Below are 17,070 nucleotides of genomic sequence, written 5' to 3'. Positions count from 1 at the left end.
AGGAATATAAAGAAGCACAAAGGAACATAATGTAGATACTTATATAAGCGTTACATCAGTAACTTTAAAATATTCATCGTATTGTATTGCAATTTAATGCAAATATGTAATAATACATTGTAGAATAGTGTGCATAATGTCTTTGAAAGTGCATATTTTGCAGTTCTTTGACACATGCATTTTGTTAACTAAGGTGTCATCACCATTTGAGACAGCCCTAATAATATGTGTAACCAAGCTGTTTTTATTGCATTGTATTGCAATTTAACTAAGCTGAAAAAAATACTAAGGTGCCCAGAAAATAGGAAAGGAGCAGATAAAGTCAAAAAGTAAAACAAGCCCTTATCTTGTCAAGGTGAGTATTTATTTGCCATTGAGAGATGATATCTCAATGTCAAGACTCAAACAACATCATAAATGACGTATACCTACATTCAGACACGCTGTACTCACGACAGCTTGCATCTTCAGAAGGTTTATGACCCAACCGTGTCAGGTGTGCTTGATAAAGTATAGTACCTTTGTACCACGAAAGACACGAAGCACATTCAGACTCATTCACCATACGATCATCAGCTGTCTTCAACGACAAACAACAGCTGCAGCAAGAAAGCTACGGCTACAGCCATGGATGAAGGACAAATCCGATATGCGACTGTGCTGTAAACGCTGTCCTTAACTGACAACCCCCTGTCAACATCAACACGCTGGCCTCACGGTCGAGAGCTTTTCAGACAAACCAAGGAGATTTCTGCTGCGAGAGATTGTCCGTCTCTCGCTGTGAGTGGACACGCCACGGAATTCAATTCGGCGACACAAAGTAAAAGGATTAGCTAAGCTACAAAGCCAGGTTTTGCTTTTCGATCGAATCCAGCTGCTTGACCTCGGCTGTAGGTCAGAGGAATTTTGTATCTGCTGGTCAACACGGGTGGCTGCATAGGAGCTGGATCTTCTGTGTAATGCTGTGATGGGAAAGATTCTGTACTGAGAGTAACAAAAAACTAACTCCCTATAGTCCGTTGCAGCATAAAGAACCATCAGTAACTAAACAGCAGAAAATTAAACATGTACATGCTAATGATGATTTCCCACATGTAATAATCTTACATGGAATTTCAGTTTATGATAATGATGGGACTGAAATGTCAAGTGAATGATATGAGGGCCATTGTGTTAATGCGTAAAATACAAGCCATCAGACTATCCTGCATCCATCGTCCAATGAAAAAATATTTCTGCATTTTCTTGAAGTGAAATGTTTGCTTTGTCTGGAATCATTTTGCTGTGACCTTCAGTATGCACGGGCGACTGCACCGCAACAGCGCCCTTTGGAAAAAGCAGGAGTGCTCCTTTTGTTGTGAGTTCAGATCGGGCCATGGTCTGGATGCATCTGAAGGATCTGAACACTATCTCTTCATGCATTTCAAACGCAGGCCCCCGCGGCGTTTGTGTAACGGAGTGGTATTTGAGCACAGGTACCCCCCTGCTCTCCGGAGAGGGGAGCGCTGTGATCAAATGGAGTGACCTCTCCAGGGGAGGCGTCACGGGGCGAGCTTAACCTTACAGAGAGACCGGGGTCACCCGAGCAGGCGCTGACGTCACTGATTGGGGGGGATGGTGGTAGCATCAGGTAAAGAATTGTATGCTGTAGCATCACACAGCATCACACTTCATGGACTAGAGCATATTTTACCTCCGCTCAACCATTAACACAGGAGAACCAGCCTGACCTCTCGCCCCAGAATCAATCAGCTAATTGAATTGAAGGTCTAAATGAAGATTCGGGAGGAGAATTTTTGGACAATCCCTACCCAATTACGCAAACCAATCCCGCTCACTGCTTCCTTTCCACATCACCTGTTCACAACCTCCCTCCTCCACCCGACTCCCCCTGTCTTTCCACTGTTATATATACTGTTATATCCCACTGTTATAATTTCCAAATGGGAGGTTAACAACCATCAACCTGCAACGGCTGCGATCCCTTTGTTTCACTCCAAGGCAAAGAAAACTACCACTATATCCACATCAAATGCAACCTTTGTGCTTTGATTATATGGAAATTCATCTCTACTAAACTGTATTTAGTACAGCACCATTTACATTTGTTTTGACACGGGAGATTTATGGTGGAAGGACCAAAATTAAACAAAACAATAACAAATGCTTTAACCAATAAGAAAACAAATTGAAAATTATTCCCTTATCACTACTTTGCAATTGAGTTAAACTCCTGGAAAAATAGCGGGGCATTAAAAATAGAAAAATAATGGACATGCTGAACACATCGTAAACCGCACATTAAATTTTAAACTGCAGATCATGGGGACTTCTGAGGACAACGGCTGCCTTTACGATCATCATCCATCAAATCTCAGCTTGCTGGAGGCAAACCCAGTGCTAACTGAATGATTTCTAACAATCACGTGGTTTCTCTATCCTCTGCTTCACCCTATGAGGCTCTCAACTTTGACCTGTCCTTGACTTCTAGTGACTGTCATTCAGCCTTTAAGAGCACTTGATTACAACCCCCCCACCCAACCTCTCTGCCTTTGAATCCTCCATGGCCTCAAATCTCCTGGGGGAGGCATGTTCTGTGATACAGGTCACTGACCACAGCAAGCCAAGGACTAGTCTAGGTTCCCAGGCAATCATCCATCAATGCTGTGTTGCACAGGACTTCCCTTCTCACGCAAGAAGCCCTATTCAGTTCACAGCCGATTATCGACTGGGAAAATAAAACCACGCCCCTCCCCTTGTGGCATAGCCAGGACCTCTTATTAAACATGTTCCATAATATGCCCCTCTTTTATGAGGAATGCCATAGATCAGAGACCCGATACAAGTATAGATAACTTCTGTCACCAACATCGCCTTGAGCTGATAGAATGTCGCTCACTTTTGCTCTCAGTCAACTGTGTCTTCTTTATGGACTCATACATCATCAGCCTTGTCATGTTATATATTTTAAAGCATGTCAGAAACCAGAAAAAGTAGGAAACAAAGAATCTGATGCTTGATCAATAAAGCATGGCCCAGACTTGGACAAGCACCTCTTTAATCAATATATGTTGTTTTTCTGTTGCTGTTTTTCCTATCCATTTTAATCCCTTTCGTCTCCCTGTCTGTGGATGACAGCTATCTGGCATCAGTATCAACAGCAGAGTGATGCTTTGTTTTTGGACTTTTTTGGATGGCAAGCTTAGGGCCCTGAGTATCGATAACAGGACTGTTGAATCCTCCTCGTTTGTGTCAATCGTTAGCAGAGGGTTTTAAGATTTTATTCCTGGGTCACATTGAACCTTTAAACTCTTGTCACGAACATCTGATTGGCCTAATTAGGGTAGACTGACACAGATAATAAGCAAGCACAAAACTCAGAGTAATCACCCCTCTCTCCCAACACCTGAATTTTGGCAGCATTGATAACAATTGATCAGTTGCTGAGAGTTGATGGCACTGACAGCCTGCTACAGATGGCCCCATAGTTGCGGAAACTGAGCATATCTCTGAGCAGCTGCACTGAAGATACAGAGAGACATTTACATTACATCTACATTAATTCATTTGGCAGATGCTTTGTGAGACAGAGTACAACACCAGCAAAAAGCCACATAAGGACTCAATAATATTAGAAGCGCAGCATGACCAGGTTTTGGTAGTTGGCCAGATTAGATACAAGCTAGCTGGCAGGGATACAAGTACAGTAAAACCATTAGATTGGATATATATATATTTTTAAAGGAGAACAGAGAACCATTAAGCACACTGCTGTTTAAACATGAAGAAAATTCACGAATGGACAGACAAACTGTGCTTTTCAAACTTTAAATGGATGCAAATCAGTAATAAAAGAAGTAATAAAAATATTACTAGTAAGTAAGTTAAACCAGAAAACGTAATAAAAATCTCCACGAACAATGATTTGCGCTCACTGCGCTAGGCCCATGGAGACTAGATTCAGAAGATTATGAATTCAAAACCGTCTCAACATTGGACAATGTGCTAATCACGGAGAGCACATTCCTGGCCCTTGGTGCTTAAAGAATGGTCCTCTGAATGAGAAAGGTGGCTCAAAAAAAAAAAGATGTTTGTGTGAGATTTAATGAGCTCACACTGAAAAGAATGGCACAATGCTGTCTAGTGCTGAATCATGTCACAGCAACCTCAGCGTTTTACCACCTAATGAGCTCTGCGACTATTTTAATCCCAAGAAAAAGTACGGAAATCACATGAGGCATTAGTGAAGAGGAGCGCAAATCAAACTGAAACACAGATGAAAGTATTCTGATGCATGAGGAAACTTTTTTTACGATATACTGTGGGTATTCTTAGATGTGTAGAGTATGCTGTAGTGTTTGTTTGCTTATTCGGTGTGCTTACCCAGAAGTGCTTTTAGTGTAAACTTGACAGTTGTAGCAGCACAGAAATCATTCAGCAGCACAGGTCCACAAGATATAAAGACTAAGCACCTTACATAATGGCAGTGCCTTGCCCTGAGTTTGAACCGGCAACCCTCTGGTTGTAAGTAAAGTTACTTCACCCAGTCTGCTGCAAGTTTTGCCACATTCCTTTGATTGCAGCCGGTTTGGATAGTCTCAAGATGAAAATGCCCACAGCGCCCTCTGTCTGAGGGAGTGTGTATCGATGAGATCGCCAAGCCTTCCAGATGCACCGGGGGACTGTGGGTGGAGAGGAAGATAGGCTCTTATTAAAGGGTCTTATTCTCCTCCTCTGCCAGCCCGAGCTCTCACGCCTTCCGATGAAACGCCTCCAGCCCAGCCTGACCTCCTGCTCCCCTCCCACACAGCACCTTGGAGTGCAGTTACAGGGGTGTGTGATATGAAGCAGTACAGTATCTAAGATGGTTGTAGATTATATCAACATAAGGATAAAAATATACACATTCTGCTCGTCCAGCGAACTGCAAGGCCGTCAATGCAGTTGTTGCCTGCACACACTAATCGGTACCTTTTTATTTTATTTTTTTTTTGAAACTGAGTTAGTCCTCACACCTGCACTTGCCATTGTGTCTGTTAGGATCCCTCCACATGATCTGTACATTGGCGCTTTGGTACATTGTTATAAATCAGTCATTAGGGCTCTCCTCCAGCAAAAATCCTTTCAGAGCATTAATGTGTCAGTGAATTGGGCGCTGTAGCGGAAGGTTGCTTAATAATGTAAGCACAGAGAGTCAAAAAAGGCAGATGTGTTGTCAGCTGGAGACATGCACTGGGCCCTAGCTCAAAATTGGCATAATTTTGTTTTGCAGAATATTTCTATAAAAAAAAAAAAAAAAACCTTTGGTCTCTTAAGTCAATTGCTCCTGATCAAGAAAGTTATCAAGGATGCAAAATCACAAAACCTGTGTTGGTCTTGCACACTTACACACAAAAAGCTGAAACAGTACCTGCTACCAGAGGAGTTCTGTAGGCATATATGATATTAACAAGTATTGTAAGTGGTTAATGCACATCATGTTGCCAGAAACATGCTTAGTTTGTATTGTTGGCGCAGTCAGGCTCAGCATGGAAGTTCCAACTGCAGAGAACTTTCTAGGTAAAAGCAGTCAAGCTACCAGCCAGCATCCTTGTAACAGCATGCAGCATGCTGTGCATAATTTTCTCTTTTATTTTAATTTATGACATAAAGAGATGTGTCTGCGGCTCTTTTCTTCACCGAGCCTCATTATACATTGTGAATATTATGAAGGCATTCGTTAACTGTGCTGTTAAATTGCGTACCGCACTGCAAGTGGTAATAGCTGCTATAATGTATGAGTTTCTATGAAGAATAAGACCGGTGAATTCTGGACTTTTTAGATGCTCATATCCATATTTTAGCATAACACAGGTTCTTGGTTCGCAGTGGGGATCAGAATGCATTACTGGAGGATGGGTTTGGGGTGGGGGGGGTTGTTTCCTCAGTGCGGCCATGGGCCTCTCTGCAGGTTCTGCTATCCCCCCCAGTCCTGCTTGTCTGTTTCGCTGTTTCTCCCCCTTCCGTATGCATGGCTGCACGGTGCTTTTCGCCGGTGAAAGATTCATGAGGCTGTTGGCGCAGGGAGAGCAGGCCTCATCATGAGGACGCATCATAACCCTGCCGCGCATCAATCACACACACCAGGAATAGAATTTCACGCCGATAGACGCAGATACCGCCGTTCCCGTCCGGGTGCAGCGGGAAATCGCGAGCGTTTGACTCGTGGCGGTTTGTTTTAGTGTTGCCTAATTCAGAAACAGTCACGGGGAGATGTGTGACAGCGTTCTTTAATCAGATTACCGGGAAATGCATTCTGGGAAAAGCATATCTGCAACATACAGTTTACATGACGGCTTGATGTTTTTCCTCAACTTTTGAGTGTCAGTATTTATTCAGTTCACACCCCTGCAGCGTCAGTTGACAATAACAGTGAGTTGCATTGATCTGGAACCTTGTCAGCAATCACAAGGCACTTTAAAAGTAAAGGGAGCCGGGAGACACCTGGATGATCTACGATGGCAGTTTTGCATCAGAACGCTCAGCACATATCAGGACATTCACCCCAGGACAATAGGGCACCCTTACAGGTGCAATCCGTACCACTGGATCTTTAATGACCACAGTGAGTGGTCTTCATTTTAGGACTTCATTTTAACAGCTCATCCAAAGAATATCATCTGCTACAGCACAGTGTCCCCATCACTGCATAGGGGCATTGTTTTTATACGATATATATCTATCTTACTTAACTCGTAGGGAAGACTGGCCCACCAGCACTACTTTCAGCAGTAACTTTCGCAGGAGATCTCCCATCCAAGTGCAAGCTAAGCCCCACTGGCTTTAACAATCAGGCAAGGGATGGTATTGTATGGCTGTTGGCATTGATGCCTTGAAACAAATATCAGCTGGAATTTGTACTTCATGATTGATCTGATGGGCATTTTTGTGTGTGAAAAGTTGAGAAAAATCATAACTGTAGAGATCATGGCAACACTTTATATTGAGTAGGCCCTGGCTCTGTAACAGATTTTTTTGCTCATAATGGTTTGTATCTTGATTTGGGTTAGGGTAAGCTTTATCCTGGATATCTTATCAGTAGCAGACAGCACCTAGCCCACACAAAACCGGGATAAAACCCTTATACACAGATCAAAGAGGTTCACCTCGGGGGAACTTGATCAGCTAACATGAGAGGGAGAGGCACATCAGGTCAATGTCTCAAGAAGTACAGCATTCTGCACAGTTCCACTTAATTTGTGCATCCTCACTGATATAACAAGGACAACAAGTAATCAGCATTCACTTCCTACAAAAAAGATTGTTCTTGATTAACTTCCAAAAAGGATGTAGAAGTAGTTATCCTTGAAAGCCTCCCTGCTAATTAAATACACTTCTAACAGACTCTTGGCATTCCTCGACACGGACCAGTGGCTGAGCATAAGAGGGATAGGCATGTTCTGCAGCCTGCATTTCGCATTTCAGAGGAGAGGCACCCTGATGGGTAGCATATGGAACAAATAATATTGCCAATATACTCTTATACTGGATGTCAGAAACTCAAAAAATGAGGCATGATCAGATCAATTGATGTCGGTTTTAATTTATGCGTGCCCATTTTCGAGAGTCTCTGGGGGGAAAGCTCTCTCACTGAGTTATTTGGAGAACTGGAACAGGGGTATATGATATGCTTAATATATCAAAACTGTTAGTGGCCATTCACAGTGTAATCACGATTGGCTTCATTCTTAACTTGTAACAGATTGAAGCAAGAATTATTCCTCCTTAAAGGTTTTGTAGTCATAAAAACAAACTAAAAAAGTGAGAGAAATTATACATATACATATATATATGTGTGTATTTATATATATACATTATATATGTGTATATATATATATATATATATATATACACACTTGAGGTTCAGGGAAAAAGCACCAGAGGGGTTAGGTTGAATATCCACTTAAATCCTTATGAAGAAGCCAGGGTGCTTCAAATTCTCGGCAATCAACCCGCACAGATGAAATTCCTGGGCTAACCGAATTTTCTTGCATGCAAGAAGTGCGCGGTACTCTGCGCTCCCCTTATTTGATTATACAGAGGGAACATTTCCCCATTTGCACATTAACAAGTGCGCTGCGGAGGGCTGACAGATGTTTCCATCGCTGCTAGAGGCTGAGGCACAGATGTTTGGTACTGTTTTCAATTATGGAGGATTTCTGGTGCCTGCTAAATTGGTTGTGCTTCGTCAGAAAAAGGAAGGGGGGGGGGGGGGGTCGAGCTGGATTTTGAAATGGAAATGCATGATTTGGCATGTATATGGTGATTTTTACCACTTCTGCTGCTTTGACAGGTTGTGATCAAAAGGATGGTAAACAGTGAAATTCTACGGGGAAAAGCATATTAATGCAGTTTGAGAGAGAGTGAAGATCTGCCTCACTGTGTAACTGATAGCACTGCGTTACACCCTGACAAGTAAAGGCGGTGTAACAATGCAAAAATATACACACAGACTTTAGGAACATACCTAAACTAGTGTTAGATAACATTAGTACAACAATAGCTTATAAATTGCATGAAAACATCTGTACTATTAATTTATTGTATATACCAGTAGTTTCCTGTATGGTAGTCAGCAGTGGGAAGGCTATTGCATTAAAATGAAAAATGAGCCCAACAAAGGCGCAACTTTTTAGCCATGCTCAGCAAATGTATTACTGTGTCGTGAATATGTACATCAATTTACATGACAAAAAAAGGCTTGCACTTTTTGGTAATGAACTGAATTGAGATTCACATGGAACAAAACATAGACAGATGGGGGGGGGGGGGGGGGGGGGGGGGGGGGGCTGGAACAAAATGTATCTTTTTTAACACAATGATTGCTATTTAAGCAACAGCAGTGTAGCTCTGTAATTCAAAAGGGCACGTCCAAATCAGTTTTGGTATTTTAACAGTACATAGTGATACCGTTTAATGAGGAGAGGGTGTAAAAAGGGTGTGTGCGCATTGGCCAATCAGGACACCTGCTGCCTTGCCTTTGAAAGAGCCCCACTTCTAGGGTGCATGGTTATTGATACACTTTACATGGTCCTGATTAACAGTAAAATTATACAACTATGCAATGTTACACATTGTGTCCTGCTTAAAGTAACCGCACCGACTGCTAGTGTCCTTCAATTAGGGCTGAAAGTAATATTACTACAACAGGTGTTGACTCTAACATTAATATCACTGCAAAGATGTGTCCAGTGGATGCACTGTTGGCCTAATTTCTCTCCCCGTCTCCAGGTGGTGATATTGTACTTCCCTCCCAGTGTTTTCCGGTGCATTCTCCTGCGGTGGGTGCGGCTCCTGGGTTTCGCCATCGTCTACGGGACGGTCGTTCTTAAGCTCTACAGGTAGGTTTCCTCCAGTGCGAGAAACGGTCAGGAACACATTTTAGACCAAAACTAGGAAAGAATCTGCATTATATAAAATTCTGTCTGTTGATGCGTTTTTGGCTGCATCTGTTAATATTCTGATGGATGAAATACAAAAACACATCAGTGAAGCCACTGCAGCTGGCCAGGAAAAACACCCAACAACACAAAATAATATTGGTCAATAGTCAGTAAATAATTAATTAGACGGCTGTTGTTAACAGACAATATCAAGGAGCACCCCAGATATTTGGCACTCATGTCATGGGATGATGTGGACCACCTCACAAAGGGATCCGGCAACACGCTTCAAATATGACTGAGGCTGATGACCGGGATTGAGCCTGCTGTAACCCCACGCAGTGATTCAGTGACATTTCGCTGGTGGCCGTGCCATTAAATGTCAGAGTGTACCCACTCTTCCTTTGGGAATGAGCTGGCCTTTGTGCCTGACTTTGCCATTTCACAGTGACAGCTGAAAATGTCCCAATCTCTGCGTTGAAGGGACAGAGTTAGGGGGAAGGAGGGGTGGCCGCAGCCTGGCGACAGATTAGACAGCAGTTAGACAGATCAAAGAGTGACTGATATCCTCGTTGATAGAACAGCCAAATTAATCTCTCGTCGCACTTTAGTCTCCGGTTTGGACTCCCGCTCATGGGAAAGCAGGGGGTGATGGGTAATTTATGGGTTGGCCTACCAGGATCTTTATGGCTGGGGCACAGCCATTTCTACACCTCTGTCAGGGTAAAGTCAGCAGCAAGTATCATAAAGCAAACACAGAGAGCAAGCTAGGTGGAGCTGGCCAGCCTTGTGCTATTCGCCAGATGTCAGAGGTTGTTGAACCAAAAATCACCCCTCTGTTGCCTTAGGCCTGTTGTGACCTCCACAGTAAACCTGACACACACACATACCCATGCCTACGCACAGACGGGTGCATTCACACACACACACACACACACACACACACACACACACACACACACACAGTGAGTGAGTGACTGAACGACATGAGAGAAGCACTATTAAAATAATGCTATGCTAACTACGCTATTAAAACAAATATTGTCAGTGCAATCACATATTTATGTTTTCATGACAAGATTTGTCTTTTTCCTACACAGAACAGTGCACATACTCTTTCTTTGTGAAGGCTGTGGTGAACTGTGTCTCCACTTCTTGTGCCAGAGTCGTTTTTTCCTCTAATTATCTGTTAGAGGTTTATAAATCATGGAAGTAATGTAACTGGCACCTCCACTGCCACAGGGAATGAGGCTCACAAAAGATTTATCGCTGCTTTAAGTAAGACAATGAGTGTATCGTCGATGGAAGGGGAAACTATCAGAGGAGCTCTGGCTTCAATAATGAACGACTTTTTATTGAACAGGTCAGAAAAGAAGAAGCAGAAAAAAAGAGCGCTTCAGTGGGGGCATTGTGGAGACTGATGTAATGCTGGAAGTACACAGGCCGAGGGCACAGACACTTCTCCCTCAGAACATGAGGCCTTTGATCCTACATTGTAAAAAATGGTGCTCTTACAATGAAAAGCAGAGCTCGGGTCAGGTAGAAAGTCCCTGAGAGCTGATGAAGTACAAGGCTTGTAACCAAAAGGCTGTTGGTTCAATTCCTTGCTGGGGCACTGCTGTTGTACCCTTGGGTATAAATGGATAATATGTAAAAATTATGAACTATGTAAGGTGCTCTGGATAAGGGTATCTGCTAAATGACAGTAATGTAATGTAATGTAAATAAAGAGGAAAAGGATATTTTCTTAGGAGAGCTTAACTGAAACCAAGCTGCCAGGGTTAAAGTTATCACACACATGTGATGCATCTTCTACTGACCCACATTCAGAGTTCTCTGGGAAATGCATTGATGTGGTAGCTCTGAAGGGATGATTTAATTGAGTGAATTTATAATGAGACAGATTTTCTTCTCTTCCTCATTTCCTCTCTTCAGTTCATGAATGAGAGTTGTAGAGTTGCTCACAGTGAGCCACAGGTACCCCCGGTTGCTGTCTCATGCTTGTGTTACAGGTGCAACCATCACATCACATTATAGTACATGATGTTCACTATGACCAAGTGACATCACTCATAATATGGACCTTCTTCTATTGGATCTGTTTATCTGTCATTCACATTTTGCATCTTCTGTGAAAGAAAGTTTCAAACTGAGTAGTAATGCCGTGGGATAATAGATTACCTCATACCCCCTGCACAAACCTGTCTGGCTGCTAAGATACATATGACATGCCTCTGTGTTCTGTTTTGGAACACTGCAGGGTTCTGAAGGTGTTCCTGTTGCTATTGGTGCTGTGCTGCACTGATGGTGTTCTAATCACCTCTGTTCCGTTCTGGAACGCTGCAGGGTTCTGAAGGTGTTCCTGTTGCTATTGGTGCTGTGCTGCACTGATGGTGTTCTACTCACCTCTTTGTTCCGTTCCGGAACGCTGCAGGGTTCTGAAGGTGTTCCTGTCGCGCACGGCCCAGAGGATCCCCTACATGACCAGCTGCCGGGTCCTGCGCCTGCTGACCATCATCCTGCTCATTGTCTGCTGGTTCCTGGTGGCCTGGACCTCGGCCGCGTGCCAGAACCTGGACAGGGACCTGTCCCTGATCGACGTGGGCGTCACTCCCGAGGGCCTCCAGTTCAGCATGTGTCTGCTGGATCGCTGGGACTACATGATGGCCGTCGGTAGGTCTCATGCATTATTAACAGGACACCTGACCCCTTTCCTCAGTCAGGACCTCATTATCGGTGCAGATCTATATTGCAGTAGTGGAAATATGTTGTTCCTGTTATAGAGGTCAGAGAGGTCAGGGGTGGTTATTAAAATGCATTCCTGGAGTGAATGTTAAAGGAGGTGGGTACAAATGCAGTACAGAATGGGAAAAAACTATTATGATTTGGGTTTGTGGGACAATCTTCAGACATTCCAAACGCCAGCAGTGGTGTCTGCGTTTTATTAAAATGCACAGTGATGTGCCACTGCACTTGCACAAAACCAGTTTTGAACTAAAAGCTGTCTGCATAGAGGACTGGATAACATTTTAGTTTATTCTAAGTTTTGTTTTTACTTAAGATATAAATCAATGCAAAAATAAGTAAGAGTAAGATTAAAAAAATAAGAGTAGTGACAGATGCCATTTTTTGTGATTTGGACAGCATATATTTAGATTCTTTTGCGGGAATCGCACCAAATCCTGGAATTCCTTGCATTAGCTTGAACAGCAGATAATGATAAAAATATTTAGCATCCATGGGACAGGGAGCCATCCTCTCCTCTAAAATTTCTGGGCTATTATGGGTTATTAATCAGGAGGCATCTAACTATGGAATGCGAAATGGTTAAACGAGGCTTGCCACTGTAGCTTTTTATAAATCCCAACCAACACTGAGACTAGGTAGAAGACTTAATATTTGTCACCCTAAATGCCCCAAAACATGTAATACCCCACATAATTCCCATTTTGCTTGGGGTTTTCCTCTAGTTCTTAATGTTTTTTTAGGAACTGCTCCTGGCTACTCTTGCTCCTGGCATTTCCAAAAAATAAATAAACCCGAGAAATGTTTAAATAAATAAACCTGAGGAAGACAAAAAAAAAACAGTACAATTAGTATTTGACTGTTAATATAGCATTTTCAAGGCAGGAGGGGTTTATGTAAGTGTTTGAAATAAGCCCAAAAAAGCAGCAGGATGAAAGAGGAGAGAGGAGAGTGGAGGAGAGGAGGCAGCGATGCAGAACAGGTTTTCCGCTGACAGCCGGGGGGGGGATGAAAGGACGGCCGGGGTCAGCCCGAGATAAGGTGCAGAAACGCAGCCTGTGCCTTCGAGGAGGCTGAAGACGGCGTGCCGCCAAACGGCCAGGAGAGAGAGGGAAACGGCTTGGAGGCGGCGGAGGCGGTGATTCATCCTGACAGACAGCGAGCAGGTCCGGGGGAGAGGGAGAGAGAGAGAGAGAGAGAGAGAGAGAGAGACGGGGCGTGCGCGTGCCGCATTCTCAACGCAACGCGACCCGAGGCACAGGTGCGAAATGGCCTCTCCCTCTCGCAGCGGGCCGGTCTAAGACTTACTCGGCCTGCTCCGGCCGGTTGCTAAAGGGGTGAAAAGTTCCTAATCTGGTCGTTCAATTTGGGCATCTGATCATCCCCCCAGTTTAATTGTCAAAATAATAAAAAACTACTTCTCTCAAGTGGTACACCTCCTGGCACAAAATGTCTGTAAGTGCATCACACAGGTAGGTGCTACACTTCAGTGGTGGTTGAGGCGAGTCACCCCACCGTCATTGTAAAGCTCATTCAGATACAAAAACAAGAGAATACACACGAATCCATTATTATTATTACTTCTATTGCTGAAATAAGCAATTATTTGGCAAGTTTTTCCTCTGTGTATATACTACCAGCTAGAGTGTACCTTGTCTGGCCAAGTACTGAAACTTGGTCATGCAGTGCTTCTAATACTGTTGGCTTTTTGCTTGTGTTGTATTCTACGTCACTTGTAAGTTGCCTTGGATAAAACCGTCTGCCAAAAAAAAAAATGTAATTTAAATATACCTGTTTTAAAATGGTCAAGTAAAAAAATGCATAATTTAAACTGAACATGAGACACCCCCCAAAACTATTTTTCAAGAAGGTCCTTCCTAAATCTGCAGCAATGATTGTCTTAATGACATACACTGCTCTTGCTTTGTCACTATAGGGAGGATCACTTTAGGAATCCCTACTCATGGTCTGGATCTTTTCTTGTATTATAAAAGTCTTGGCTGGTTGGTTAATTTGATATTTTTCCCCCTCAGGTCCGTGATTATAGTCACTGAATATAATTTAAGTACCTTGCCATTCTTACCTCGAGCATAAAAGTATCTCATTGTAAGGGATTAAAATGGTCATTGCCGATCAGACACTGAACTTTAGGGAAATCGGATTCTCATTATATCCAGTTCTGTACCCAAAATGCCACACTCTCAGGCTGTGTATATGAATTTTAAGTCGAGGCGTGTGGTGACTGTTCATGGTATTTTATGGTTTAGAGATCACTAGAGGACAGTGGGTACGGCCTGGTCATTAACCCCTCGTGTCCCACTTGTGTTTCCCTGAACAGCCGAGTTCCTCTTCCTCCTGTGGGGGGTGTATCTCTGCTACGCTGTGCGGACGGTGCCTTCGGCATTCCACGAGCCACGCTACATGGCCGTCGCCATCTATAACGAGCTCGTCATCACCGCCATATTCCAAGTCATTAGGTAAGCAGCCTGCTAACACATCTGTTTACAATGTGAAAAATGATTGCGTTAGATAATATTGATTCGGTCCCCTTTGTGGATACATCATGATTTGCCTATTTATTTTTTGTTTGATTTCAGTGCTAGAGACAACATGCAGCAGTGTGTGATGGGAATGTTTAGTGAACCCTCTTCATGTTTATGTATTTAAAGCAATATTTCTAAAAACATCGGCAGATCTGTATGTGGTCTTTGGCATGTTAATGAGGGACTGTGTGCTTGTGCTCCTGGATCCCTATTCTTACCCGATCTGAATGGAAATAAACCTTACCTATGCTAAATGCCATATAAAATTTACCTCATTGACCATTCTCAGCTGGTATAATCATTCAAAACAGAACCCTTGAAAACAAATCAGATACTTATTGAAGACTTAACTGGAACATGTCCATCAGACACAGGTACATGCCATGGTAAGGTTTCTTAATGCCAAAAGCTTTCACTACTGTTTTTCTGTAACGTATGATCTCTACCAGAGAGAGAGTGCTCTTGTCACAAAAATGACTTACTTCCAAAAGATGTCTTAACTCAGAGAGTTAAGGACACTTAAGGGCAAAAGAGACCCCTCAGTTCTGATTAAGCTGACAGCATTGCCTGAATTTTTCACCAAGTTACTGAAAATTGACATTAACTAACACTGAAGCAAACTCAATGCCTAACCACAGCCACTAGACCCTGCAGTGCCCTGTGTACATTGTGATTACGAAATATGCAGGGGATAAGGACTATAGCTGTAAATACGAACTCCTGTTAGGAATTCACAGTTTTAATAAATACAGATGAAGAATTTTTATTTTCTAAAGGACAAGCCATGGGCTTAATATTGCAAAATATATGCTCGAAAACTCAATTTGCCTACAGCAGGAATTGTAAACCCCAGTCTCTGTCTTGAATGGCATCTCTCTGCACTCTCTGTTCCTAGAGTATAAAACCAGCATGAGGCCATAGCAGAAATACCTTCCAATAATGCATTATTCAGCTAACAGTTGAAATGTTTTCCCTCCTGGATATAACATAATTGGAATCTCATCTAGTTCAAATAGTTCAGTAATTAGGCTTATCTTCCTCGTGCATACTTTCATACACCTGCGGTATTTATAGCATATGACAGTTACATTTCAATTTAACAGTGAAGGTATTTCTCAGAATAGATCTGTGAGGTATCAGGGGTGCAGATTCAGCAGCAGTCTTCAAAGGGTTTAGATTTTATGCAGCAGCGAAACCATTTTGTTATAGCCCGCTTGCAGCATAACAATCTTCCCCGAAGGAGCGATTTGCGGTCAGCGGGGTGGTTTCCTCGACATTATTATTCTCTGCATATGAGCTGGCATACTCTAATTTCTCGACAAGGCTGGGGCAGATGACCAAAAACAGCCCCGAGTATTGGTTAGTCCTGTCACGCAGATGAAAGGACATCTCTTGGGACTGCTAGCTATATCATTTTCCCACAATGAACACTGCGTGTTAGGGTATTAATGGTCCTGAATTCCACTGTTCCTTAGTGAAGCAGAACTGGGGTAGCACTAGCCCTGGGTGGCGGCCATATCTGTTGGAATTTGATCTACCTCAGCCTTTACTTGTTTGATTGAATCCAAAATTTGGACATGTACATTACAATACATTATTGTCATTTAGCAGGCGCTCTTATCCAGAGCGACTTACATAATTAAGTATCTTGCCCAACGGTACAGCAGCAGTGCCTCAGCAGGGAATCAAACCGGCAACCTTTCGGTTATGAGCCCTGCTCCTTACCACTATGCTACACTGCCACCCCTGTAGGAAGTTAGGATAATAGAAAGTTATCTCACTTGGTGCTCCGGGTGTGAATCAGCTGAAAGGAAACTGCAGGAATATTCTTCAGGACCCAGACTGTCCAGGATTGGAACTGTCCACTTCTGACCCGGTTTAAGGTTACATGTCACATCCACAACATAAGCTGGGTGTGAATTTGCTTCTGAACGTCCTGCTGAACTTTCTCCTGTTTAACTGCAGTTATGTGCGTTCTTGTGGTGGTCAGAGAGTGTAGCCCACAGCAGACGTGTCGTATGAATATTCAGAGGTTGGAGGAGGGGGGTGCTGGGATCACGCCGCACACCAGGACATTGTGATGTCACACACAAGTTCAAGTCTCATCTCCCTTGTGTTCCCAGTGCAGAAGCCACATTTTTCCTAAATACAATGGCAGATGGTACCTGCCCATATAATTTAAAATGACGTTTAGAATGTGTGGAGTCACATGACCCATGCTGGTCACATGGTCCCATTAATTGGCAGTTTCAACTGCGTGTTAAATTCAGCGGCCGCATCATCCTCTTTGATCCAGCAAGGCTGTTATTTTCTGTTTGCAGATGTGTTAAAACTACGCCTGATTAGAGCGTCTTGTTGTA

At 43.1% G+C, this 17,070-nt stretch overlaps 1 protein-coding gene across 1 annotated transcript in view; it reads left to right on the top strand.

Annotated features, from left to right (window-relative positions):
* gpr158b (G protein-coupled receptor 158b) overlaps positions 1 to 17,070 on the top strand; it is a 62,015-nt gene that overhangs the window by 39,083 nt on the left and 5,862 nt on the right. The window contains exons 6-8 of the mRNA XM_036519131.1: positions 9,271 to 9,380; positions 11,857 to 12,095; positions 14,506 to 14,644. Of these exons, the coding sequence (XP_036375024.1) occupies positions 9,271 to 9,380; positions 11,857 to 12,095; positions 14,506 to 14,644 (488 nt within the window). The remainder of the gene's footprint in view (positions 1 to 9,270; positions 9,381 to 11,856; positions 12,096 to 14,505; positions 14,645 to 17,070) is intronic.

Source organism: Megalops cyprinoides, chromosome 24, assembly GCF_013368585.1.
Source record: "Megalops cyprinoides isolate fMegCyp1 chromosome 24, fMegCyp1.pri, whole genome shotgun sequence".
Classification (NCBI taxonomy): Eukaryota; Metazoa; Chordata; class Actinopteri; order Elopiformes; family Megalopidae; genus Megalops; species Megalops cyprinoides.
The sequence above is the reverse complement of the archived record's forward strand: the minus strand, read 5'-3'. Positions and strand labels throughout refer to the sequence as shown.